Raw genomic sequence first — 27,465 nt, forward strand, 5'->3', positions numbered from 1 at the left:
TTGTCTTAAATGAAGAAATGGAGTATTCCTTCTCTGCCCCTTTCTATCATTTACCTTTTCCACCTGTCACTATTAATATTAATCTCCACAGCCACTTATTTTATTATTTCCAACAATTCCAAGTTCATATAGAACTGATAACGTAGCAAGCCCCAAGTATAATAATAGGCAGGCTATGCCCAACTTTCTGTCTAGTTTCCAGCCATTGAAGTGAACTGATAAAAAAAGAAAAATAATTGAAATATTGAGAGAGATGGTAACGTAAGTTAGTCCTCTGCTGTTCACTTCTACAGGAGCGGATGTATTTATAAATACAGTTTTAATCAACCATGGAACACCGAGGCACAGCATATCAAACACATTTGATCCCACGATGTTAGACATAGCCATATCTCCTTTGCCTGCAAAAAAAGCATGATGTTAAAGTGTGCATACCAATACTGTATTTTATTAATAAGCTTCAAAGAAAAGACACTGGATACTTTTTTGTTTGTTGGTTTTGGAAAACTGTATTAGAGAAAAAGTCTTAACTGAATTTGTATTTTTTAATTTTGGGAGTTTAGTATTTAAAGTATTAACATTTATTTATCTAATAATTATCTTTATTAAACCATTTTTCAATAAGGTGTAGATCACTTCTGGCTTTTCATTCTAATTTAACATGTTTAATTACAATTTAATACTCATTTCAGATGAATTTTATTTGGGGGATTAGATTTAGTGAAATTAATCTGTTTGTTATTAAACAGTAAAACCTTCCTCTTGAGTTACTTTTTCTTTCCCCCAAAGTATGTTACTGAGGAAATAAATATTTTTAAAGGTACCTTTGCATTGTGTTCAGCCAGGCTTAAAGAATGGGCATTGCAGCTTGAGGGACCTAATTCTTACCTTTTCTTGCAACCAACACACTTGCAATCGTGTCTGGTATGCTTGTTCCTGCTGCCAATAAAGTAAGGCCCATTATTGTATCTGGAATTCCTAATGTTTCCCCTGTAAAAAACAGATATTATGAGTTACAAATCTCATAAATTCACTAACCATTCTCTGCAGATATTTCAGATATTTTCTTCATGAACAAAAAGAAAATAGGCACATTTAGATTTCAGAACCAATATGTATGCACTTAGATTTTAGCTAGTGAAATATTTGAGTAAGATTGGTAAATTGAATAACATGGGTACTAGAGATTTTTAATGATAGGTATTTAATAGACAAAATTCTACCAAGGAGCAGTTCTCCTCCCCAGTGTGCTTACAGGAGTTTTGGATGTCATCGCTGTTATATATCATCAAGGCTGTTGCCTAATGTATGCTAATGAGATTGGTCATTTTTTTCTTTTTAAAAGCATTTTCTTAATGCAGTCAGTGTTAAGCAAATTACTTATAGCTATTTTTAAATTTTAAATGTGTTTACATGGTATACATTTTCAAGTCCTACTTTAGTGATATACCTTACTTTAGTGTTTTCTTTGAGAAAGTACCATAAATCTGAGGAAAACAAAATAGGGTTCTTCTTGAGTCTTTCTAATATCATAGTCCAAATTTATTAAGCTTCTGTTAAATTTGATGTCAGTTCAACATTTTTCAGAAATGTTTTCATTCTAGGAAATAGAACCAGCGGAAGTTAAAAAAAAAGTACATGTAACTGTTTTATTGTTATAATTGAAAACTTGCTTTTATATCATTCTTTCTTTTTCCTTTTTTTCAAGTAGCAATTAAGAAAAAAATTTAAGTAGTCTATTTATTATTGCATGCTTATATATAGATATTGGAATTGTAATTGATTGTTAGTTTTTGTTACTGGTTGGCCAGAGTTCGTTTGTACATAAAACAACACTAATATTTATCACCTTGCGAGGTGTTCTATGATCTGTTACTTGATTTTGCTCTTTCCCTGTTTTCGTAATGTCAACTATGTTCTGGCTGACAAAGTTTGGAGAGATTTACTTTGCAAGTTAATTGGACTTTTTCATCTTCATTAAAAAAGAAAAAGAAATATTCTGCTTTTTGCTAGCCTACTATTCAAAGTCACCTATTAATTTTAAAAAAGTTAGAGACCAGCAAACTTTTTTTGTAAAGGGCCAGATAGTAATTATTTCCAGCTTTGCAGACTGTATGGCCTCTGCTGCAGTTCTTCAGCTCTGCCAATGCAGTGTGAAAATATCCACAGGTTAGATGTGAGTGAGTGGACCTGATTAGCAAAGACAGGAGGCCCAGTGATTTGTGCACACAGGAGGTGGTTTGCTCACCTCTGATTCTAGTTCATTCAGGTTAACTTTTGGGGAGAAGTTTCTGAATTGTTCTGTGTTTATATTCAATTTTTCCTTCTGGACTAGGAGTACTATGGGACTAGAGCTGATTATGGCCAAGCAGTAATAGTTAAATCTTAATCATCAAGGTAGTAGAAATCTAAAATGAAACTTTATTTTATACCATATACTTTTTACTCATTTCATAGTATGTTTGTATTGCCATAGTAAAAAGCAAAATAAAATGTATTCCAGTTAAACAGTGAGCACCCATTGTTTTCCCAAAACACTGCCATCCTGCTATTTTTTTTATTATGTAATTGAACTCAAGAGTGTATTATGGACCCCAGTGATGTGATTTAATTATTAGCCTAACAGAAAGCAATCCTGTGAATTTGATTTCATTTATAAGATGATCCCTTGTCTTGTATCCCTGGACTGTATAATTGTGAGACTATAGTTGATAAGTAATATGCAACTCAGAAAACTTGGATGATTGGTATATTAATACTTAATTTTTTGATAAAGAGCATTTTTCTTCACTCTTTGCTGAAAAAGAAATTTGCTCCTTAGCTGGATTACCTTTAGTGAATATATAAAGGTCTTATATGAAACTGATTATTTTCTTTTAAAACTGTGCTCTTGCACTTAAGATACATACCAGTTATTGTGACCATCCAAACCAGGATATATGTAAATGCAGATATCCATAGTGCCGACATGAAAAAGGTTATCACAAAATAATTTTTCCAAAACCTTTTTCTACAATCTGGTGTGGTTAGAAAAAGTAATGTAATAATAGGAAGGGAGAGTACCCAAAAAATTCGTTTTAAATCTGCTTCAGGCATGTTGAAAACACTTGGTGGATCTGTTGAGGAAAAATTAAATGGTTGTGAGTTTTCTCAAATGGCCAATTAAGTTAGAAATGTCCATTTAGGAAGCTATATTGAAATAAATTAGCTGTATCAGGTTTAAAAGGCTATTTAAAACATTTGAATACCTCATTACTGATACTGCTGGCAAAAAAGAAACTAATTGAGACTGTAGAGCAGACAGTGTAAAATGCGATACTCAGCATTTCTCGATTTGGGGCCTTAAACCATCAGAATGTCTTGGGAGGGTCATTCCCGAAATATGTTAGAGATAATGTTCAGGAAGTGTCAGTTGGACATCTCTTGGTTTTCTACAATGCGGATGGTCTTTAGTAATATTTTTTTCTGATGGGATTAACGTGGCTTCTACCTTAGCCATTCTAGTTGTCTCCACTTCCCAATATTGATGATGCCACAGCTCGCCCTATGTATCAGATAATGTATACTTAGGGATTATAAAATAATTAGAGCATAATTTTTATTAAGTTGAATATTCCAATCTAATTCTCATTGTAAGTGATTTTGAGGGGCTTATTTCATTATTTTTTTATTACTAAATTCAGAATTCACCATAGTTCATAGAACCTTAAGAAAATAGGAACTAGTATAGAATATATGATGTCATTTATAAAATGAGTATGTTCCTTATTCAATTTGTTTTATGAAGTTAGTGGAAGACAAGAATAATATATTGGATAAAAATGGGCATTCACTTTAAACTTGTCTAAAATTTGTGTTGCATTTACAAAATAAAATACCCATATATTGGATCAAATAACATTACAACGAATGCTGGTAAAATAACTCAAAAAATTTGCCAAGCCTCAGCCAATGGACCATTAATATTAGATACAATTTTAGTGTAATAATAGCTGTAACTTTTTATTTTTAATCCTCCTCACATGAGGAATATTTTCATTTGCTTTTTTAGAGAGAGGAAGAGAGAGAGACATCGATGCAACAGAAGCATCGATAGTTTCCTTCGTACGCACCCGGGACTGGGGACTGTATGTGTCAGGACTGGGAGGTCGCACATATTGGCGATGAACCTGCAACCGAGGCATGTGCCCTGACCAGTAATCGAACCTGGAACCCTTTAGTTACAGTATGATGCTCCAACCACTGAGCCAACTAGCAAGGGCTCTAATAATAATTTTGGACTCATTGTTCTGAGTTTCTTGTTATAAAATTTATCTTAGAGATGTATAACTCTTGTACCTAAGAGACTAGAAGCTAATTTTTGTAAAAAAGGAAAAGTCATGTTTTAATTTTTTTAGGTACTAAATTAGAATAAATTCCCTTCCTAATGAACTAAATTAAATTTAGACTCTTTTTTCTATAACCATTTTATAAAAAAGCAACCCATACTTTTATATTTCTAACCATAACTGAATTTGACTTTCTACTAAACTTTTGTACCTAAATGTTTTGCTACTTCAAATGACATTTAAAACTCAACTGTTTCCTTCCTTTTCTCAACAGCCCTTTTCCCTAAATTCCTAGTTTTTGTAAGCGGTGTTCCATTTTCTTAGTCAATGATGGTCAAATCTTCAGAATTGTCTCTGCTCCCTTTTCTGGCCCCAGACAGTCCTTCAGTTGCCTGGTCTTTGTGATACATTCTCTGTATTGCCTCGCGTCTGTTCTCTTTCATTCCCGCTGCCTTCGCTCTATCTAGTCATCCGTTAAACACGTGAGCTGTTTTAGTAGCCTCTAACAGACCTCCCTGTCTTTTACATGTTTCAGTTCTAACAACTTCCCTGCTCACAAACCTGCAAAGACTCAAACACTTAAGTCTCTTCCTATCCCATTCCTTTCTATCCACCTTTCCTCTGTTTTCTTACTGTGCACATTTTGCACTCAGTTATGCTAGTACTTGGACAAGCTCATGTTATTTCCTTGGTGCCAATCCGTAGAATATACTCTATTCTTACCTCTGCATCATTTACCTAATAAAGACCTCAGTAGCTGTTACTTACTGATTGTAAATCGGGTCATCAATTAAAATCTTACCTATTCTACAAGGCTCAGTTTAAATGCTCCTTTGTGTGGTAGTTTTTTCTGTCTAATCATCCTCATCAAATTTTAAATAATCTGTCCCATTTAGGAAACACAGTTATACTTTCTTTCTCGAAGTACTTAAACCTTCATATTTTAGCTATTTTGGTTTTTTATTTTTCGTAGAGTATCGGGAGCTCCTTAAGGATATGGACTACCTCTTCATCTCTGAATCTCCAGTGTCTTTTATATAATAAGGATATAATACTTGGCTGAAATGAGATTGTTTCCCTAGTGAATAGACTGTTAATAGAGGGCAGGATGTGGTTATTACCTTCAGAAACCTGATTAAGACCATGTAAACTTATAGAAAGCAGGGAGTAACCAGAATCTTCATGAAATATTCCGCTATCATTTCTTGATTGCCGACGGATGAATGGCTGACTCTCATCTTCCCATCCCATCAGTGATTGTTGTTCACTTCTCTCCTCCATAGCTTTTGCAAGACGGGTACAGCAAGGACTGCATTTCTTTATAATATATTGGTTAATTTTAATGTCAAAACATAGCACCAAAACATATAATCCGTATATCAAAAGTAGTAAAGTTCCTTCATACCTACAAATTAGAGAAATTTGTGTGTTTTTTAATAAAAAAATGAAAGTTATTTGAGAGTTAATAGCTTTTGGGTAGTATCTGCTTAATTTTTAATGCAGAAATAGAACAATAAAATATTTTTAGGTATATTTTGGTTTTGTAGGTGTGTTACAGCGTTGTCACAAATTTGTTGATAGGAACTTGACTTTTTCCTATATTTATAAAAAGGACAAGCATTGGAAAACTTGCCTTCGTTTAGTTTCCTTCAAGATAGTAGGCATAAAAATACTTAGAAAATAATAATTAAAGGTTTTCAAAATTAAAGTAAAACTAATGAATAGTAATAATGGACATTCTTTGTCCCTCAGTTCATTGGCAGAATCCGTACCTCAAAATACATAAAAATTATAAATGAGTAGTATAGCATGTGTTAGTTCATTTTACTGTGTTCAAATTTTCTAATATAGGAACTTTGTGTAAAATATTCAGAATATGTTAGGCTTTGGCTGGGGCTTTTCTGTTTCCCATTCAGGGATTATAAAAATAAAATTAATGTAACTGAATTTGGAAGAAAACAAGGAGATAGTCTCAAAAATAAAATTATACCTTAGGAACTGAAAACTCCTATTTCCCTACACTGTGATTTCCTATTTAAAGAATACCATACATTTGACTCTTACATTTACCTTTTGTTTTATAGCTAGTGAATCTCTGCTGTAGCCAAAAGCACAGAGTTCTTAACTTCTCTGGTGAAGTAATACTCCCACAGTCACTGTCCCCTTGCAGACAGCTCCTGAGCCTCAGAAAGATCCTGACTGAAACCAATAGTTTTTCTTTGGGAGACACACTAGATTTCAGAATGATTCATTTAGAAATTTTTCTCCCTGCTAGATTTTAAGTTTTTTGATAGCAGGTATTGTGCGGCACCGCTAAACTCCAGGGGGAAAGCCATTTACAATTTAAAAAAAAAATTCTTTCTGGTGTCCTCTGGTCGTGTGTAAGTCACAACCTGTGTGGCTGTGCATATAAAATATAAAATTGTTTATCCCTTATGATTCCTAGCATACTGATAAAAACCTAGTAGATACCTGGTGCATATCAGCTGAAAAAGTTATCTACCATGTTACTCCCTTTTTTGTTCTCTTAGAACAGCAAGGCATAGGGAGCATATTATAAAGAAAACAAGCAATTTTTAACATTGAAACCTAAATATTTTGGAATCTTAGAGAAAGAAAGCTCTAATTCCTCTTCCAAAATTACATCAGAGAGAAATGCAGAGGTTCCAAGGGACTTTTAATCCCTCCACCTTCATCTCTCTCCAGTCTGTCGACCATGATCACTTCTAACTGAGGTAAGGTGAAAACCCTGAGAGGTGAGGCAGCTAACTGCAGGATCGGAATGGACAGCAAAAGCTGGGAGACTCTGAACAGTCAGGTTGGTGGGGAGAAGGAAGGATGGTAACAGCCTGTGATTAATGAGAGAAAAAGGAGACTGAGGACAAAATTGCAAAGAAGGGAGAAAAATGCAACCAGCAATTGTGATGAGGCACTTTAGTTCAGAGACCCACTGGAAAATGGGGCTTTCAGATATTTGAGAAGTATCTGAACTAACGTTTTTGAATGAAATGTTAATAAACCATTAGAATTTCATAAAATCTCTGTAATTGTGTTTTAGCTAAGAGTAATGATTACTTCGAGCTTACCAGTACACTTGGTTATCAAATATTACGCCAAGAACTGCCGCTACACTGACTGCATATGCCACACAGTCTCTGAGCAGGGGCCAGCACGAGAGCGTTGAAACCTGTAAAATGATAATTACTGTTTCTATTACACTGTAACTTCACATACAAGCTTAATGTAATAAAATTGTTTGTATATTTGTAGCAAAATATTTTGCATATTGCTTAGAGAAAAAGGAACTTAAGGAAAATTGTTTCTAAACTTCTGATTTTCATAAATTTGACCAAGAGCTATTTGTGGGTTAACTTAAAATTGAGTTCATGCCGGTTTTTCTACTGATTAATAAATTTGATTGAACACACTGCTAGTGCTTTGTTTGTTCTAAACTATAAACAGTTCTTTGTCAAGACAATAAATTTTGTTGAATAACGTTTTCCTACATACCACATTAGATAGCAAGCCACAGGCTGCACTGATTCCAAGGAGATTATAAATTGCAGATCCAAGAATGGTGCTAATGCCAATATCTCCCTTAGTGATAAATACACCTGTGAGCAAGATAGTAGGTAAGTTAGTATTGACTTGAAGTAGATAAAATCACATGGGGTTAGCAAAAAATATAAGGTACAATATTTACCTAGGAAAGCAGTAACTAATTCAGGAGCTGAACTACCGGCTGCCATGAAAGTTGCACCTGCAACATCCTGAGACAATCCAAGGGCTGAAGACAAATGAAATTATGTTATGCCTGGGAAAGTGACAAATGAAAGAGTATGTCTTTATAACTTAAATATAATAGATAGTCAAAGCTACAGCTTCACAGAAAAGAACTAATACTGACTAACTGGAAAAGTAAAATACGCAGGTTAAGAAGTAGAGGAATCCAGAGTTGCTTTCTTGATGACTTAATGACTTAAAGCTTCTTGTAAAAAAAATACAGGGAGGTAAGGCCAGATGTATATTAAAACTACGTTGCAACTCAGTGTTCTGAATGCAAAGATAGATATTTGGGGACCCTGAAAAGGTTCTGTTCTTTTTGTAGGTGTGTAAGCAACAGCGTAACTTCTAAAAACCTGTCAGTGCTCCAATAGGAGCTGAGAAAATCAAGATAATGCAGGAATCCTAACCCAACTGGAAAGAAGAGAAAAAGAATATCGGTAGTTTTTAAGATCTATAAATGAAGTGTATTCGCAAATTGGCAATTTGAACTTTGTCTAAATACAAATGAGAGGAAATTATAAACAAGATTGAGTATTGTGTAGTAACTATTGATTTAAATCATGGAACCACGAAAGCTGCTCTAGAGTAGGAAATACAAGAAAATATCACTATTCAAACTTTGTGTATTCCCCATGTTTACAAGCATGCAAATCCATTATCTTCAGTGATTGATGAGATGAGAGTCTTAAACTCTTTACCCCTTCAATTTTAGAGCTAAGGGACCTATTATGGAAAGGAGAGAGAAAGCCATGTTAAAGAAACCACCCTGCTTTGGGAAGGCTGAGACAACGTTGCGTCAGAAACCCCCCAATCGGGCTTTACTGGTAGAATAAAAAATAGCTGATAAAGGTAGCAGATGTCTGTCATTTACTCGAGGTCACAAGGTTAGGACTAAAATTCAGGTTTCAAAGGCTCTTCATAACTATGCTTTGTTGATGTTTATTGTTTCTTATGCCTACTGATTCTTGACCCTTCAGTCTTCTAGGACCCTTAAATTCTGGTGTGCTTGGTTGAGTGTCTATCACCTGTGGTCAATTTTTCCTCGTTCTTGCCTGTGGGGACCATTATATGCTCCTCATTCTTGGGTCCACCGTGTGTTCTACTTCCCTTCTGGAACATCTGCCTTTGACTTTACCAATTTTTTTTCTTGGTGTGGCACATTGTATTTTACAAAAATGGCTATAATATTTCTGCCCACATGATTTCTCAGAATCTTTTCGTTCCCTATCAAAAAAAAGGAAGGGGGATAGTTTATGTCTCCTCCTGGACCTAGATGAGCCCTTGTGACTAATGCTTTGACTAACAGAGTATGGCAGTTCCATAATATTTGTAAGGCTAGGACATAAAAGGTGACCAGCTTCTTCATGTTCTCTCTCTAGAAACATTTGCTTTAGAGCCAGAAGCTTCCCATAAAAAGTCTGGCTACCTTGAACCCCCCCGCCCCCATACTGGAGAGGCCTCCTCAAGAGCCCAAATAGAGGCAGAGATGTTTGAGGAACCCCCGCTGCTTGGAGTCTCCCCATCCCAGGCACCTGCCATGTTAGCGAGGGGATTTCAGGTGATCCCACCCTCTCCTCTGACCTTGGGCAAGAATCACCTAGCTGAGCCCAGTTTTGGGGTAATTTGTTTAGCATCCATGGATAATAGGAACACCTGGCTATTGTCCATCTATTTGTTGCATTTACTGACAACCTACTATGCCAGATGCTTTTTCATGTGCTGGAAGTATGGCAGCAACGAAACATGTTTCTGCTCTTCTGGAGCTTTAATGTTACAGAAAACAACTAAGATAACACACTAATGTTAGAAATAGCAAGAAACAAAGTCATGGAGGGGGAATATGAAATTTCATGATGGAAAGATTGTAATTTTAGACTGGGCTGCCAGAAAGGACTTCACTGAGATGTGGTGACTTAACAAAGACTCCAAAGGGAGGGAGCCAGCTATACATACACCTGTGGTAAGAGTATTGCAGGCCGAGGGAGTGAGTGCTAAGGTCCTGGGGTGAAAGCTAGCTTGTGTGTTCAAGAAAACAGAAGGCCAGCCTGTCTGGAATTAAATGTGTGAAGGGGGAGCAGAAGAGGATAAGGTCAAATGTAATAGGTGGCCAGATCATGTAAGACCTTGTGGTCCTAGTAAGGACTTAGGTTTTTACTGCTAAGCCTTGTGGAAAGCCCTCTCAGGATTATTGGGATGATCCAATCCAGGCCCTCTGTCCTGTTTCTCTTTGCCTTTGGTCATATCATTGGATGAACATCTACCAGCAGTGGCTAATGAAGGGAGAGAAGTAATGATTTATGAAAGTTATATTTCATAGCAGTTCTTTTACAGGTTAGAGTGTGAGATTATATATATCTGTAGATATATATATAGAGAGAGAGATATATCTCCACATAATATATAACAGTTGTATAATTTTATATATAATTTATACATATATGTATACTCTTGTCTACAACTCTGTGATGTGTAGTAAGATCAACTGGCCATAAAACAGAGTAGAACAAGATAAAGATTATTGCTCTGTGATTAACTTTTTTCATTTGAGGTGTGAAGTACATAATACATGACATTGATGGTATGCAGTTCACTCTCACATACATAATTTATTAATCTCAACCATTCTCAAATGTGAATGGTGGTATTTACGTTTTACAGATAAAGAAATAGGTCCAAGGGGTTACGTAACACAAAGTTATGTGGATAGGAAGGATCTCAAGTGTGAGAAGTTACTACATAAACCCCAAGGATTGTATGTTGGTTGTATATGGGTTCTAAGTCCAGTGCTACTTCAGTTTCAGGACAGAAGCGCAACCTAAGGATGGCAGTTAGGTGGGCCACTTATGCCATGACTGGGTCCTTATCTTCTCTGCCTCATGGCACTGGCATATAAATGCCCCCAATTCCTTCCTTTCTTGGGGGAAAATAGTAGTTACTGGGAGTCAGGGGTACTTTGGAAGTTTCCCAGCTTATTCCAGAGAACATGTAAATTTAGTAATATTGGATATTATCATGAATTCTCTTCTCAAATCAGATCAGGGCTAGATAATATATGGAGGACATTGAAAAAGAAGAAAATGCTTTATCTTGAAGTTACTGTCCAAACTCGGAACAGAGGAAGAGTTAATGGCCAGTCTTCATTTAGCTGAAGAGTGCTTCGCTGGGGAAATTCAGTCTTGGGTGAGGTCTACCAGGTCCTTGCAAGGTAGGTGGGTGGCCCTTTCGAACACTTGCACTGTCAAAAGGCAGTAACAATAAAGCGCGTTGCTGTTCACTGGGCTCTAATTGAGTTATGAAAGGAAAGAACCCATATCGACGGATGTGTGAAACTTCAAAGATATTTTAACAAGTTATATCTTAAGGTTCTAAGCATATTTTGTGAAAATGGTTTATACATCTGAACTTTCGAATAGACTGGTTTTGTCTTTGCTGACCTTTGGGTAGCATTTCTTTCCGCTATAGTTTATTATTAAAGATAAATTGTTCGGGTTTTTTATTTTCCCTAGAGCTATTACTTCCTTTCCTCTCTATTGCTCTAAAGGAATAATCATGTTTTCCATCAGGATATAGTAGAAATGCTCAAGGTGAGTTTGCTTTATAAGTTTAGATATCACATTGTTTATATAAAGTGCAACTTTATGATAATGAGCTGATTACTAAAACTCATCAGACTTTTTCTTAGGGGTGTTCTCGTCTAGGATGCTATATTGGGAAGTTTGGAACAGTTTTTTGAAAATCCACTTCTGGAAATATAGTAGGAAGAATTTTAAACTAAAGTGGAGACCTGGATTCTGGCCCTGACAGTAGGACCCTAAAATGAGATTTTAGACAAGTCATTCAAACAGGGTTTGTATTTTGCCATCTGTAAAATTGGTGATGGGGAGGGCTGTTGGACCACACAATTTTTAAGGTATCTTCTAATTTTTAAGTAAATTTTTACTCAAAATTTCGAGTATGGATTCTATGCTCTAGAGACTCTGTACCAGTTTTCATGTTAAATAAATTACCATAATAAAAAAAACCCTACATTGTTGAAAATTTAGGTGATGAAGGAAGGGAAGAGTCACACCCTTGCCATTGTATTTAACCAGTTATCAGTTTGATGGATTTCCAGTCCTTTTCAGATTTTAATAGAGTTAGAACTATAGGCTATATGCAATTTGGTATCCTCTGGCATGATTTTTAAAGGTCCTTAACAACAGCAAATTTTCATGCTTTGTGAATAAATTTGAATTTTGGAAGAAATCAAAAGTCATTCAGACCCACCTCTAGTGACTGGGATGGGTAGTCATGCTGAGTAATTCTATTTAGAGTCCAAAATGAAGCATGACAGCAAACCAAAGTTTCTTATGCTTTGCAAAACTTGTTCTGACATTAATTTCAAGTATTTTTAAGAAAATTTTTAGTAAAGTTAACATCATTGGAATGAATGCCTGCATCTTAGTGCACAGCTGCATGTATATGCTTTGTGAGCATATTTATTATTCTTCAAATAACAAAAAACATTTTGAGAACTTTATAGTTACCACCTTATACTTTGTCTGAACTATAATGGAATAAATTTTGAAATCCTGCACAATGGTTTTAAATGCCTGATTCCACTGAAAAAGGATTCTCCTAACCCCTGATCTAATAGCTATAATATTACAATGAATGTCTACCTGCCCGAAGCCTATCATATAATGCATGTGCAAGGCATTTATCACCAAACCTCACAATTACCAGAGTTTAGGCCCCATAATTTGCAAAGGTCACATAGTAATTGTAGAGGTGGGGTGGGCACCTAGTTCTTTTTTACTTTAAAAAGCTGCTCTTTCAGTTGTCCATGTAGGTAAAGTGAAGAGATTAAAACATGACTTTATCGTCATCATCATTCCTGTTCCTATAATAGCATCTTGGTAATATCCAGACGACTTGATGCTTATTTAGATCCCTGCACCTGGGGTAGATTTAGATGCAGTCCAAGGTGGGGGGGGGGCCACAATTTAGATCAGAGAAAGAAAAAGAGGATGAAAATGCCCTTACGAGGAGGATGAGTGCCCCTGGGGCAGGGAGGAAGCGTTATTCCTAGACTCTGTTCTTTGGGAAGGCTCTGCCTTGGTAAATTTCAGGAGGATTAAGAGTCAAACAATCCCGGAAACTGTAGGCTATCCAAATGCCATACTCACAAAATTACTTGACTCCTTTTCAATTTTATCAATTTGGAACCAAATCTACCTGGAATTAAAACTTGCATTCCTTTTATATTTTGTATTTCTCAAACATAAAGTGGAACATGGGCAAATATTAGTTCAGAGCAGAGTGAATAAGAATAATTTTTAATATAAAAGTAAATATTTTATTTAATTATGTTTCTTCATACCTTTTTAAGATTGTTTTCACTTAAGATATGCTATGCCTCAAAGAATCAGTATGGTGGAGGGATTAGAATTTGTAATTGAGTAATATATTAGTGTAACATTTAAAATGAGCAAAAAAGAAAGAGGACTCACGGACGTGGATAACACTGTGGTTATTGCTGGGGGGAGGGGAGTATAAAGGGACTAAACAATACAGTAAAAAATAAAATACAAGAAATAAATGAAAAGTTTCATAGGAAAAAGATTTTTTCTTTTAAAAAAGGCTCTGAACAGTTTAATTCTAAGAGATCCCCATTACAAATAAAACATGTAAAAAAGGATTATTTTTTGGCTTTGTACTGGAACTTTGTGTTTCTAAAAAATGAACTGAGAGGTAATAGTCCTATGTGGGCTATAAGTTAATGTAGTTTATATTTTTAGTTTAATTTACATTTAAATTAAATAAACTATAAAATATACTTTAAACAATAAAAGATTGCTAAAGATGGAATAAAACGGTATGGATTTTAATGTAAAAAAAAAGTAAAGGGAACTCTAAACAATATCCTGGAGGTGTTTAAGGTATCGTTTAGTTTCCAAATGGGTTATTGGACCAAATAAAAGAATGGATTTCGTAAGCCTATTTTCTATCTTGTGAAGTAGTAGTTGCTTCTGTTCACCTTAAACTTGGTTTCCAAGCTGTAGCAGATGTACCCTAGATTTGGTATGTGCCTCAAACATATTTATATTGACTTCGATCATTCACCTTCACTTTCATCTTTCCTGAGTAAAGGATTCTAACCTTGAGAGGCTGTTCTTAGGTAACAGTGAACATTCAGTGAATGTTTGCCATGTGCTAAGTCCTTGTGTGAGCAGCTATATTTCCACATGTACTTGGCACACAGCTCTATGAACTAAGAGTTCCAGCTACCCTTGCTGCACAGCTGATAGCTCGGGCAGAGAGACATTCAGCACTTTTGCCCCAAGTTAGATCTGGTGAAGGGCGGGGCTGCGATTTGAAGCTGGGCTGTGTCAGGCTCCAAGGTGGACACTGTTTCAACCATCTCACTATATGGCCCTATAGCACAGAACGGCATTCCCCTCCCGCACCTCCGAGGGTTCTCAGCATTGTCGTAGACCATTTAGCGGGTATAGCATAGAGGTGTAGGGCAAAGTGGACAGCGCCCAAGAAAAAAAAAAAAGATATGAGCACACGTAATGTCCCTGACTTCACAAACCCAGCATGGGAATTTAGACAAAGTTTCATAAGTCAGGCTTACTGTGAATGACAGAGACCACCGAGACTCCCCTTTCTCCCTTGCTGTCATTTGGAATCCTCTGTCTCTTTGTCTCTCTCTCTCTGTCTCTTACACACACACACACACACACACACACCCCCCCCCCCCCCCAGAGAGTATCCACCCAGGTACTGGTCTAGAGCAGCACAACTGATGGGAATGAGAGAGTTCTCCATATTTTTTTTTCCTTTCCCCATTACCCTTAGCTCTAACTTCTCTCAGATAATATTCCCACTCTGATGACATCTTTTAACCTCTTTTCCTGAATCCCTCACCTCCCTCCCACCACAGAAACCAGGTTTTATCTGCAAAGGTAAAATGTCCTGGCCAGCTAGAGTATGACTTTTTTATTACCTTTAATAAAATGGATTAACTTCATTTCTACCCTCTGTGGTCAAAAAAACTATCCTTAGCCTCTTTTTCTATAGAATCTAAAAGGGGGGAAAGAAGCAATAGGACTAGAGGAAGAGAGTGTAGCAATAGCATTTTGTTAGGATGGCAGAGCAATGTCTCAGGTTGTCTAATAGAGGTATGTGCTTGCTTTTCCAGTGCCAAGTGTGGGAGGAGAGGTGGTGTGCCTTTTATGATTATGAGTAGAACAGGTGGTGTGCCTTTTATGATTATGAGTAGAACAGGAGAAGGGAAAGGTCCTTGCTGGAAGCCTCAGGTGGTGGCAGCCCTGGGGGAAATTGCCATTCCGGCATACATAGTTACAAAGAGCGCGTGCTTGCCTGAGCCAGGGCGGAGCCAGGGTGTCAGCAAGAGACTCTGCCCTCCGCTTCCTCCATCCGCTGCACAGAGATTCCGCTCCTGAGCCTCTTCTAGTATTCATTCTGCTGAGGCCCCTTCTGCTGGTCATTTGAGGTGGGGGTAAAGGGACGACGGGGTCAGGGTAAGCCAGGAGCCTGCCAATTCTACAATTGTATGTTGGGACCCAGAACATGGACTGCAAAAAGAGTCACTGCATCATGCCTGACCATTTGATTCCACAGTGCTATACTCCGCTCTCATGAACACCCTACAAACAAAGTGTAGGCCTCAGAGTTTAATTATTGTGGGCAAATGTTTATTGTATTAGTTTACAACCCCCAATAGGTTGCCAAAAGTCTAGTTTTATTTTTTAAGTGGATTATCTTCATTTTGTTGTATATTTCCTCTATCGTCACAGTGGGCGTTGAATAGGGTTCTTGAGCAGTCAAAATTTTCAATGCCCTTGGGAGAAAAACATCTTTTATGATTGTTCGTATAGAAAAGTTCTTCTCAAACAATCATGTTATGGCAGTTGATCTCAAATAAGGATGTGTAAAATTATATCATATAGCAATCGAGAACGTTCTTGGGTTTTGGCATTAGAGAAACCAGAGCTATGCTGTGTACTGACAGTGAAGCCTTGAAAAATTACATACCTTCTCAGCCTCCATTTTCTCTTTAGTAAAACCAATCCAATAGTCCCTACTTTATAGGTTTTTTTGTGAGGACTAAATAAAATCATACAGATTTAATTTAGAACGATGCTTTGTCTTTTAGGATAACTAACAAATGAATAAGTAAATGACACTCCAATGCTCTGTGGAATGCTTCAGTAAACTGTTTTGAGAATAGTATTTATTAGTTGACAGGATGGGTGGAACTATTGTAACTCGATGCTCATCAAAGAACCATGGAGAAATGTAAAGCATTTGCAGACTTTTCTGTGGATGTAAACAAATTCCAGGGAGACTGTTTTTTATTGCTGATGTTCTAATTTGGATGAGACCATACTAGACCTTCCTTGAAAAGAGAAACGATAGCATTAATTGATAGACATCTAAAAATGAATTGAGCCAGCACTATTTCTATCTCATTTTGTTGCCAGTATTTTCAATACTCAAGACCAGGGTCAACTTTTAGCGACTGAGGGAGATTTGGCAGTGGCGTGACATCCATCAGCCACACATCCATAACAGCTATTGTGTTCTGTTTCAGAGCAAAGAGTAGTGCACTTGAGAAATGCATGTTGTTGATGATGCTTCAGAGTAATTCCACAAGTGATAACAATAGATGTTCTCTGAAGTCACTTAACGAAGATGGTTTTGAAGTAGCAATCTAAATTTTAATGAAGTGGTGTCTTTCTGCTGGGCTAGAAAAATTATTTATTTATTTACAATTCCAAAGACAATTTTTTTATAAACAAATTTTTTGATGGTTTATTCTTTTTGTCAAGTCATTGTTTGGAGATGTGAAAGCATAATTTTTTAAAAAAGTGATTATTTCACTTTCCAGAAAGAGAAAGATCCTAGGTAGGATATGGTACCTTGAATTTTAAGTTTCTTGGATTTATATGATTAACATGATCTATTTTAGGTTTTCTATTTAAAAGTATGGTTATTCCCTCAAGGATGAACAACTACAGCAGAGTTGAGAAGATAGAAACAGATCCATACACACACACACACACACACACACACACACACATATATATGAATATGTATAAATTTAATATATAAAAATTGGTCAACTTTTGAGAAAATACCATTGTATCCTATTGCAAAGCTAATTCTTAAGGGAAAAGGTAAAAAATGTAAAAAAAAACTATAAGTAAATAAAATATGATAATTTTTCTGCCCTAGGGATAAAAAACTCTAAGTATAAAACCAAAAGGAGAATCATAAACTACTTATAAGTTTACTTAAAATATGTAAAATTTCAATGGGATAAATACACAAAATACAGAAGCAAAAACAAACCATGAAAAAAATATAAAAAGGGTTAATGTTCTCATGGTTTAAAAATAAAGTCCTGGAAGTCAATAAAAAAATACAAATTACACCCACCATCCCCATTAGAACATGGGCAATAAAACACAAAAGAAAAACCAAATTTCAATAAAATTATAAAATGTCAAACCTCACAAATAAGATAAAAGATAAATACAAGGTTTATGAAATGAAGTATCATTTTTAAAGCAGTTAACAAAGACACTTAAAATGATATCACCTCATGGTTTTCTGGGATGGACACTACCACGCTTTCTGGAGGTTGAGGTTCACTCCCTGTTTGTGAAATGCTTTTGACAATGTATAAGATAAAGCTTAAAACACGCACAGCTCCTCATCTTTATCAGGAAAGTTTGCAAAGGTTTTATAGAAGTGGAAGCATAACATTATTTAAAACAAAAAATTAAAAAACAAATAGTCATAAAATTAGTAATTTTAAACACTAAATTTCTACACGGTGCCTACTATGTATATAAAATCAGTTTTAGGTGCTCAGATCATCTATAGAATCTTAAACTGTCATGCTACCATTAAAAGTCATGCTTTTGAAGAGCATCGAATACTCTGGGAAAATGTACACAATATCATGTGACAAAAAAGAAAAGACCTTAAACTCTATCTGTAGCAAGATCCAAAAGACTGAAAGCAAATACACCAAAGGGTAATTGTAGGGGTCTCCAGATCATGGAAATGTAAAACAACGTCAGTGTAAAAATGTATGCATTTATATCTGCTTAAATTAAATAATAATTATAATAAATTTGTGCTGACCTAGTCTATAATTCTGTTGTTAAATGTGTGGTGAGTGTCCCCACTATTGCCAGGTCTTGTCTTAGGTCCTAAGGGTACTGCTATACCATAGTGAACGAGGGAGAAAAAACTCGACTAGCATTTCAGCGGGGGTGGGGGATGGGGCCATGGGTAAAGGAGAGCGTATGATCCTGCTCTTCTCCTCAGTGAAGTGCGGAGTGGGGCGGGGGATGCTGTTCTTGTCCAACAGGAAAGCTAACCCGCAATTTTGATTTTCTCTGAGGTGAGCCTGCTCAAATAACAAAACTAACGAAGTAGGAGATGGAGATTGGAAACGCTGGCATTTTTGATTATGTTGCATAAAACATCACTGAAATCTCCATTTTAGGTACCAGGGCACCAATGAAAGACCTGAGCTCAGAATCTTGGGTAATGTCCATGACTGAACGGATATAGCCAATGGGTTTGAACTGGTAGATATTTTTGGAAACAAATAACTGAGCTTAATTGCTAATAGAGAAATGCTGCAACCAGTTGAGAGGTAATCATGCTGAGCTATTTCTAATATAGCCCTATATGTGTGTGGCATAGCTATTCTGGAAGGTCACAGGAGATTTCCAGCCACTTACATTCACTGATGATTTCCAAGGAGGGTAGGAAGTACTCGTCACAGACAATAGACACGGCCATGAACATGTAAAGGATAATTAGGAAGTAGATGACGATGCCTCCATCTGCGCGCTCCTGTTTTGTGAAAAAACCTTCCGGAAACTCTGATGATGGAGAAATAACACACTGGGTGCTATTTCCTGGTAAGGAAAAGGAGGTGAAAATTTGAAGGGTGTTGGAATCACACAACCCAAGTCCACACAGGGAAACTGCTTAAGAAAACTGTAAAGTGTGGGGTTTCTGGGTGGTATTTTAAGAACCCTGGTGAAAATGTATAAAGCACTTTTGAATATGATGCAGTTGTGGATCCTCAAAAAAGAGAAAAGATTAGTCTTTTGACCCCAAAGAAGTGCTTTAATGAAGTAAGTGGGTAATAGTGGAAGAATTAAAAAAAGGAATTCACGAAATCATTCTTTCTTGTCTGCTCCAATTCTAAAAGGGAATTCTGAAACCCTCTTCCTCCTCAAGTGGAAACTATATCCCCAATTATAAAGATTTCTGATATCTGCACAATTTCATTTTCCCATTTCAGAGCCCAAGTTATCCACAGGCCTGCAAAGAATCATCCACTGTTGGTAGAGTGAATTTCTAGGATGAAAGTTTTTTTTTTTTTTTAATGAAGTCTCCAACAATAAAAGCTGGAGGCTCTCCTGCTTCATGATATCTATGAATTATTTTGGCGCTATCTTTGAGATCTTATTTGAGAAATCGAAAGTGTTTCATATCCTTCCAAATGCTAAAAATCAGAGCAAGTACAGGAGGATGCGTAAGCAAAGGAGAGTCAAGTGAGAATTTCCCTCTCTTTGTCCCATCATCTACATGTGGCAGCAGTAGCAGCAGGGGTAGCTGACCCCAGTGTCCACCTACCTGTGGCCCTTGGGAGACGCTGGGGCAGGGAAGCGCCTGGGGGAAGCAGGTGTGCAGCAGCCCAGAGGATGCCCAGGAGCAGGGCCCTTCTTGTCCACCGTGGACCGCCTTTTGCCTTCATTTCTGCTGCGCTCTTACTGCAGTGTGCAGCTTGAGGAAGAGAGGAAAGGAGGATTAAGCGGGATCATGTGAGGAGTCTCCTTCCTGCCCAATGCCCTGCCCAGGGCACATTTCAGCAAGGCCGGTGCAGGAGGGGGAGTGATTAGAGCCAGCCAAGCTTCTCTGATAATGAGTCCCAATCCCCAGGGAGGCTGGAAGAGGTAGGGGGATAGCAGACAATCCATATGTAAGCTGCTCTGGGTCCCAGTTCCTGAGGGCAGATCCTGGAGGCTTGCATTTTATGGGGTCATTTTATTTAATGTCTTCATATTGGCTCTACTTTCATCTTTCTCTAGATCTGTAAGGATCTGAGTTTTGCAGCTGCTTCTACTTCTTTCCAGCTCTTGCTTCTAGAGGTTATTGGTGTATGTGCATTCTTCGGCTAGCGTGGCACCTTCCATATTTCTGTTTTTGCCGTTCATCCTTATTTCCAATTAGGGCTAGAGGCAGGAAGGTGACTTTAGTGGAGGAATGATAGTGGCTTGAACCCAAGCAGTGGTAATGGGGATGGAGAGGAATCGACAGCTTCAAGAGCTATTAAGGAGACAGAGTGGATGCTATTTGATCATTGATTGGCTGTGTTCTCTGCCAGAATTGTTATCTAAAGTGCAAATTCAACAAGGCCAGGCACGTTCAAATAGAGACCACGATCTTCTCTACCCTATCATTTACTGGGCTTGCCAAGGCATTAAGAACTTGTGGCAGTATTACAGACTCTGCAGCCAGATCACTTAGTTTGAGTCCTAACATTGCTACTTACTAGCTATGTGACCTTGGGCAGGTTGTTTAACCTCTATGCTCCTCGGTTCCACTAGCTGTAAAATGGGGATGTTATAGTACCACCTCTATTTAGGTTGTGGTGAAAATTGCATAAATGAATGCATGTAATATGCTCAGAATAGCCTCTTCCACATGGTCAATGTTATCTCTCTATCATTAATCTATATTATTATAATAATTATTATTATATTACTCTTGATTGAAATAGAAGCTTCTTGGCCTTGAAAGAAATTTTATAGCTTTGTAACTCTCATTGTTCCTTTGCTTTACAGAAAAAGCATATGCCCGTTAACTTGGAGATTTAGAGACTGGGTTTTCCTGGAAAACAGATGCTTCTGGATGTTTGTGACCTTGGGGTGGTAAAAATTCTCAAACACCCTTTAGTTTTGCTGGGAATTGGTACCCACTATAAACCTCCCTGAAACTGTCATTTCGAGGAACTGGCTGTCCAGATGTGTGGTGTGGTTATGAGGCTGCAATGATGAGTCACTAAAATGTAGCCCCGTAACAGAGCAGATTCTCTGTGAGCAGAGTTCCTGGTGCCAACACCCATAGGCTGAGGCAATCTGGACCACTGGACCGTGGCTTGGTACCGGCAATGGCTAAGGCCAGGGGAAGAGGCCATTTACTTTTGTGCTGAGTGGAAGTGTTTCATGAGCCTTTTTTCTCCAAAATGCAGTAGTTTAATCAATTAATAAAACTAAACACTATAAACAAACAACACAAAAACTTAAACCCATAGTGAATACTTCAAATACATGATATTAATCTGGGAAACAGAGCAAGTATTTGAAGATATAATCCAATCACAATGGGACAGCAATGATAGTCGATCCTTAATAAACATTTGTTAATTGATTACATTGTAGTGATTCTTAAACATACATTCCAAAAACAAACATGTACTTGCTCTGAATAACTATGTGATAAAATAGGGATTTACCAAGAAAAGGGAATTTAGGAACTAGTTAGACTTACTTTGTGCATTTATTCTTCATAATGCAAAAGGATCATAAAAAGCTTTTTATTGTAAAATAAACCACAGATGAAGAAAGCCATACAAAGTAGTGTATTGCTATATTATTATTTATTGTTATTTTTCTATGATAAACACCCCAGGTTAAGAAATAGAACTTTGCCAGACACTTTAGAAACCCATTCATGCTCCTCAATCTCAGCTCCTCCTTTTCTCTGAAAATAGCCAGAATCCTGACATGTAATCACTTTTGTGTGTGTAATTTTAATAGTTTATCACCCATCCCTAATTTAGTGTATCCTTAGGATAGTATAGCCTAGCTTTAAAAAGAAGTATTTTAAGTGTTTTTTTAGTATATAGATTTCCCCTCTTTCCTTTTCTTTTCCTTATAATTTATCTGTTGGAAAAACCCAGGGCATTTGATCTGTAGAGTTTCCCAATTTTGTTGACTTTGTCCTATAGTATAGCTTGATGTAGTCCTCTGTTTGTTCTACATTTTTGTCGACCGGCAGCTGGATGCAGAAGTTTGATCACTCTCCGTTCTCTCCCTTTGGCAAGACTACAGGTGGTGGCGCGATCTCTTCGCAGAAGCACACACTGTCTGCTTATCTCTTTGTGACGTTAGCAGCCTTTCATGCTCATTACCTTAATCCTTTCTTTCTTTAGAGGTTGCAAAAAGGTGACATTCTGATTCTATAATTTCTTCTTCATTTATTACTTGGGATATTTTACAATGATATGATTTATATCATCTACTTTTTGAGTATCCAGGGATACCCAGTTTATAGAGAAATGACAAAATGCACGCTTGATTCTTTTTCTTTATCAGTTCTCAAGATTAATGGTTCTTTGTTTTCTTCTAAATACAATCAATTATATCTTTTAAATTATTATAAATTAATGTGTTTAATATATTTGATGAGTTCCAATTGCAATTATCTTTTTTGAAGTTCAGATTGTCTCATCTGTATTTTTTTTATTATTGTTCAATTACAGTTGTCCCAATTTTCCTCCCATGACTCTCCCCCTGCCCTACTCACCCCCACCTCCCACCCTCAATCCTCCCCCCACGCCCATTGTCTTTGTCCATGGGTCCTTTGATGACTGTTCCCCTTCTTTCCCCTGTTATCGCCTTCCCCCTTTCCTCTGGTTAAATTGTCTCACCTTTAGCTGGTGAGAGCTTCTTCAGGTTGTCTTCTGAAGGCCTTTGACATGTTTGATAGTTTTCTCACTACTTGATATACAAAGATGTTCCTGACTCACCTTATACATAAAACCAGCCATTTTTACAAAGTGCTCTTTATTTTTTTTATTTGGAAAGTGTATCAAGACCACGATCAAAGAATCTGGGCTCCTGGGGATGCTCATTGCTACTGAGTTGCTTCCCTTAGCTGAAGGGATGCTATTCTGCCCCTTTGTCTCCTACTCTCACAACTTAGTGTAGAACTTGGTCCCCACACCATTCTTTTCCTCACTTCCATGTGAAATTATTTTTTCCTGAACTTTTAGGTGATTTTCAGTATAGCTTTTCTCAATTCACAGAGAACCCTCTTCTGTTGTTTTCTTGTAGTGAGATTTACTGGCTCTGTCCTCAACTCCTACTTTTATTGGGAACTTCTCTTTCATTTTTCTCTGTTATCTCTATGCTGCTTAGCTTTTATTACATGAGCGGAAGTTTCAAATCTCTATGCATTGGCCTCGACCTGGAAGGGAGCCCTGGCTAATCCATTTTTAGAGTTCATACACGTCAGACCTTATGGGGACCCCTGGTGTTTTCCAACTGTTGGACTGTGCCAAACTTTTTTTAGTTATAACTGTTGTTCTCATAGTCCTTGTGCCTTCCCTGTGCTTTCTCCCACCTAGGAGCTGATACTATGCATGTTTGATGTCATGAGGGTGGCTTGTCCCACTTCTTTGTATTTGTGATCTGTGGAGATAGCTTGACAAAATTTTACTTAAAATGCTGTCCATGGGTCTTTGGATTTGCTCTCCAGTTGCTTTGTCTGCTTCTGTGTGGAGATTTGGAGAGAATGAAAAACCATACCACTCCTGTTTCCATCTTGAAAAAACTTTTTGCTTTGAACCAAAGGGATTCATGGTTTTATTCTTATAACTTGGAAATTCTTCTAGTACATTGAACAAATACTTTACTTTACAAAGATCCTCTTTACATACAACCAGTAGGAAACTCATCTATTATGTAAAGTTGCATAGAGCTAAATTGTTAGATATGTTCATGCTGAGCAAACAAATCATCACTTCACTTCTTAGGTCTTCCTTGTTCTCATTTGTAAAATGCAAAGGCTGGGCTAGATATGATTCTAAGACAGAGTCTTAATTTTTCTCCTTACTAGTGCCATATTAAACATTATTAAACTCTAAGTGGTGGTTTGTATTGAAAGTAGAAATTAAAATAAACAAAAAGAGAAGTTTTAGAGCAAGTCATCCCTTGAAATGGCTATGTAAGCTCACTTATTTAACATGAGCATCAAGGTGGTGATTGAGCCATGATCAAGTGATAGATCGGTAGTCATTTCTTTTAAAGGACACTATCAGGATTATCTTCAGCTCTTTCTTGCTCACTGACAACCTTCATGTTAATAATTTTCTCCTAGATACCTGGACCTCTGCTGAGTTAGACAGCACCCATATGCTTGGGAATTAAAGCTAAAAGTTATGTGTTTACAAAACTGGAGATCTTCATGTGTGCCTTCCAGTGTAATTATCCCGTCAATCCTAGAGGAGAGAGGAATAGTTCTCACTGGCAGCTCAATAGAAGTGCCCAGTGGCTTTTAAAATTACTGATGATTCGGCACTTAACCAGGCCAGTTGAATCAAAATGTATGGGGGAGGCTCAGGCATGGATATTTAAAGAGTTTTCCAGGTGATTCTAGTAAGGTTGAGAACTACTGGGGTGGACATTGCTATCCCTACTGTATAAATAATACATTGAGCCAATTGCTTAAGATCTAAAGTTACATAGTTCTCAACTAAGTAGCAGAGCCAGCATGCAGACAAAGGTCTGTCTAATGCCAAACTGTGTGAACACCCTTACCTGCTAACTGAGCCAACACCTCAGAATGTAAGTTTTGTGAGGGCAAAACCATGTCCATCTAACTTCCAGTGTTCATTCAACACAGGGCCAGCTGGGTACATGATGGGGATCTAATAAATATTGTTGAATGAATAAATAAGAAGTTCCACAATGACTTTCTCACATAGGAATACACAGGGTCTTTGTAACTTGGTCCCTTTGTCCCATCAAAAATGCCACCTGCTCCCTTGTCTCTGCATTTGTCTGAAGTGTTCCCTTACTAAGTGGTTCAGTTAGCTCTCCAGCTCCACCTGCTGATGCTTCAAACACAGTTGGGATCTCCAACTTCTGTTGGAGGAAACATGGGAAAATCTTTTAGGAGCCCTGTGAAATCTGTCATTTGAAAAGATATTTTGACTCTCCTTCATGGAATAAGAGCTAGGAATGTTGGCCACTCTCAGCCTATATCTGCACCTCAAAACGGAAATGAAAGTTTTTATAAACTGTCCCTGTTACTGTGAAGACAGAGGAAGGAAAAGGAAGCAGATGGCTAAGTTTCTTCCCATGCTCTGACCCCAGCTTGTCAATAGTACTGTTTTTTTTTTTTGTTTGTTTTTTGTTTGTTTTTTTTTTAATTGAGAGAGGGTAAGGGAGGGAGAAAGAGAAGGAGAGAAATATCAATTGGTTGCCTTCTGTAGGTGTCCCCACTGGAGATCAGACCCACAACCCAGGCATGTGCCCTAAACAGGAATTGAACTGGCAGCCTTTCAATTTGTGGGATGACACCCAACCAACTGAACCACACTGGCTAGAGTGATATTACCGTTTTAGTATATGATATATAGTAAATAAATACTATATAATGTATACGCAGAAAAGTGCACGTATTTTGCCACTGTCTTTTGCAAATTAAATATGCAGAGTCCAGTCCCATAGGTAACCCTTACTAAGGTGAGGGATTGGTTGTTACCATGTTAAGAGCAGCCTAGGAAGGCTGGGGAAGAGTGAGTGTTGAATATGAATGCATTGCTGTAGGGAGCCTACAGTGTCTCAATCGCAGGCCTTCCCTTGGGTTGCTTGCACGGGAGAGAAGCCCGGGAATCCTCAGGACTCAAAGGTGTCCACTCCTTACCGCGCTCCCTCATATTTTGTCTAACCATCCCAGCAGTTGCTAGCTTGAGCGTCAGCCATGTCTGTGAGTTGGTCAGTGTTCTACTCTATGGTTCACAGATTTATCCACAAGGTACCTGCTGGCTCTCCCTTACCCTTACCCTTAGCCAAGTTTACCAACAAAAGTCAGGGCCAAGCACAGGTTTAGAGTTTGACTGAAAACTTTCCATTTTCAACCCAGTTCAGGTTGGTCTCATTCATTGCTGTGTGAGCCCAACTCAGTGAAAATTATTCAAAATATTTTCAATTTCCAGAAGACCTCCATGGCCTTCTCAAAATTTATACTCTTTCCCTTCGACTAGAGGGCATATTCCAATTCTCTGAATGCTAAAGGGGAGTTCAAGTTTTGCAGATCAAATATTATTTAAAAAAGCATTTTAGAGTGGAAATAATTTTAGAAATAGTGAAACCTGAATTAAATCCCCCTTCCTTCATTTTTTTCTGAAACACAACATATGGGGATAATAGCACATGCTTTTTAGGCTGTGTGATTACAAATCTAGAACATAAGTATTCATCACTTTTCCCTCTGTGTTGTAACTCCATGTGATCACATTTTATGTTACCAGAACTTGGCAGCACCTTGGCTCTCAATGAAATTGAATGCATTGGACAGGCCATCAGTTGGGATGAGGGGGGGACTTTTGTTAGCTCTATTTGCAAAAAATGGACTTTTGCCTTTAGGCTGCTTTTAGGTTATATTACTCCCACTTCATTTGTGCTAGCTTTGCTTTGTCTTTGTTCTAAGAATTTAAATAAAAGTCTTCACTGAGTGTGCCAGTAATTGGCGGTTTACTGAGTGATCTGGTAAAAGACCCGCCTCAGTCTTGCTTGGTCATTTTATCCTCCAGCTCTATTTCATGGAGGTGTTCTGAGGGGGTGGCAAGTGACACAAGAAGAGGAGGGACCCTGGCTCCAATGTGCTGAAGTGTGGAGATTTATCATATTGTCTTTAATATAATAACCCACCTCAGGGTCTGAGTTTGTATCATTGCTTAGTCTGCTCTGAAGGCTGCCAAGCCTACGTGGAGAGATTGATGCCTCCTTAACTCTGAATAATAGGGACAAAGACATTCATCAGGGATTCTTCAGAGTTTGCTGGCCTTAGAATTTCTCACCAAGGTAGGAATTTAAGAGCTCTAGAGCAACTAGGACTGAATGTAAGAGAACCTTGTTCTGGAGAGAGAAAGCCAGTAAGTGCTTTGTGATTCTCTCTGGGCTGGGACAGACTATTCAGGTTACTTCCTGTGCTTTGATCTTCTTCCTTGCCAAGCACAGATGAGATTGTCATAGCACTGTTGTGTGTGTTGCGGGGCAGGGGCACTGAAGCTGGAGGAGGTGTAGGGAAGTTGACCAGAAGATCAACTATTGCAATACAAGTAGCTCAGGATACTATGCCCATGCAGTCTTTGACTTTTGCTGGGACTGAGGCTATGGTCATTCTTTGTAAATCAATCTCCTGAAGGCGTGGTCTGCATAAGTCTCTGTGACAAGGGCCCCTGCATTCCTGACCACTCATCTATCCTTAACTAGATCTTGCCAAAGAACTATAG

At 37.5% G+C, this 27,465-nt stretch overlaps 1 protein-coding gene across 1 annotated transcript; it reads right to left on the reverse strand.

Annotated features, from left to right (window-relative positions):
- Window positions 1-39: 39 nt before the first annotated feature.
- Window positions 40-19,914, reverse strand: SLC24A5 (solute carrier family 24 member 5). Its single transcript, XM_054565460.1, has 9 exons — window positions 19,794-19,914; window positions 18,887-19,066; window positions 8,032-8,115; window positions 7,839-7,942; window positions 7,415-7,515; window positions 5,450-5,733; window positions 2,910-3,116; window positions 889-990; window positions 40-401 (listed from the first exon to the last, which is right to left on the reverse strand). Exons 1-9 carry the CDS (start codon window positions 19,912-19,914, stop codon window positions 79-81), a joined length of 1,506 nt encoding a protein of 501 aa, XP_054421435.1. The 3' UTR covers window positions 40-78.
- Between the last annotated feature and the right edge of the window lie 7,551 nt (window positions 19,915-27,465).

This window comes from Pteronotus mesoamericanus, unplaced genomic scaffold, assembly GCF_021234165.1.
Source record: "Pteronotus mesoamericanus isolate MK-2021 breed Mesoamerican mustached bat unplaced genomic scaffold, CSHL_Meso_final contig_164, whole genome shotgun sequence".
Taxonomy (NCBI): Eukaryota; Metazoa; Chordata; class Mammalia; order Chiroptera; family Mormoopidae; genus Pteronotus; species Pteronotus mesoamericanus.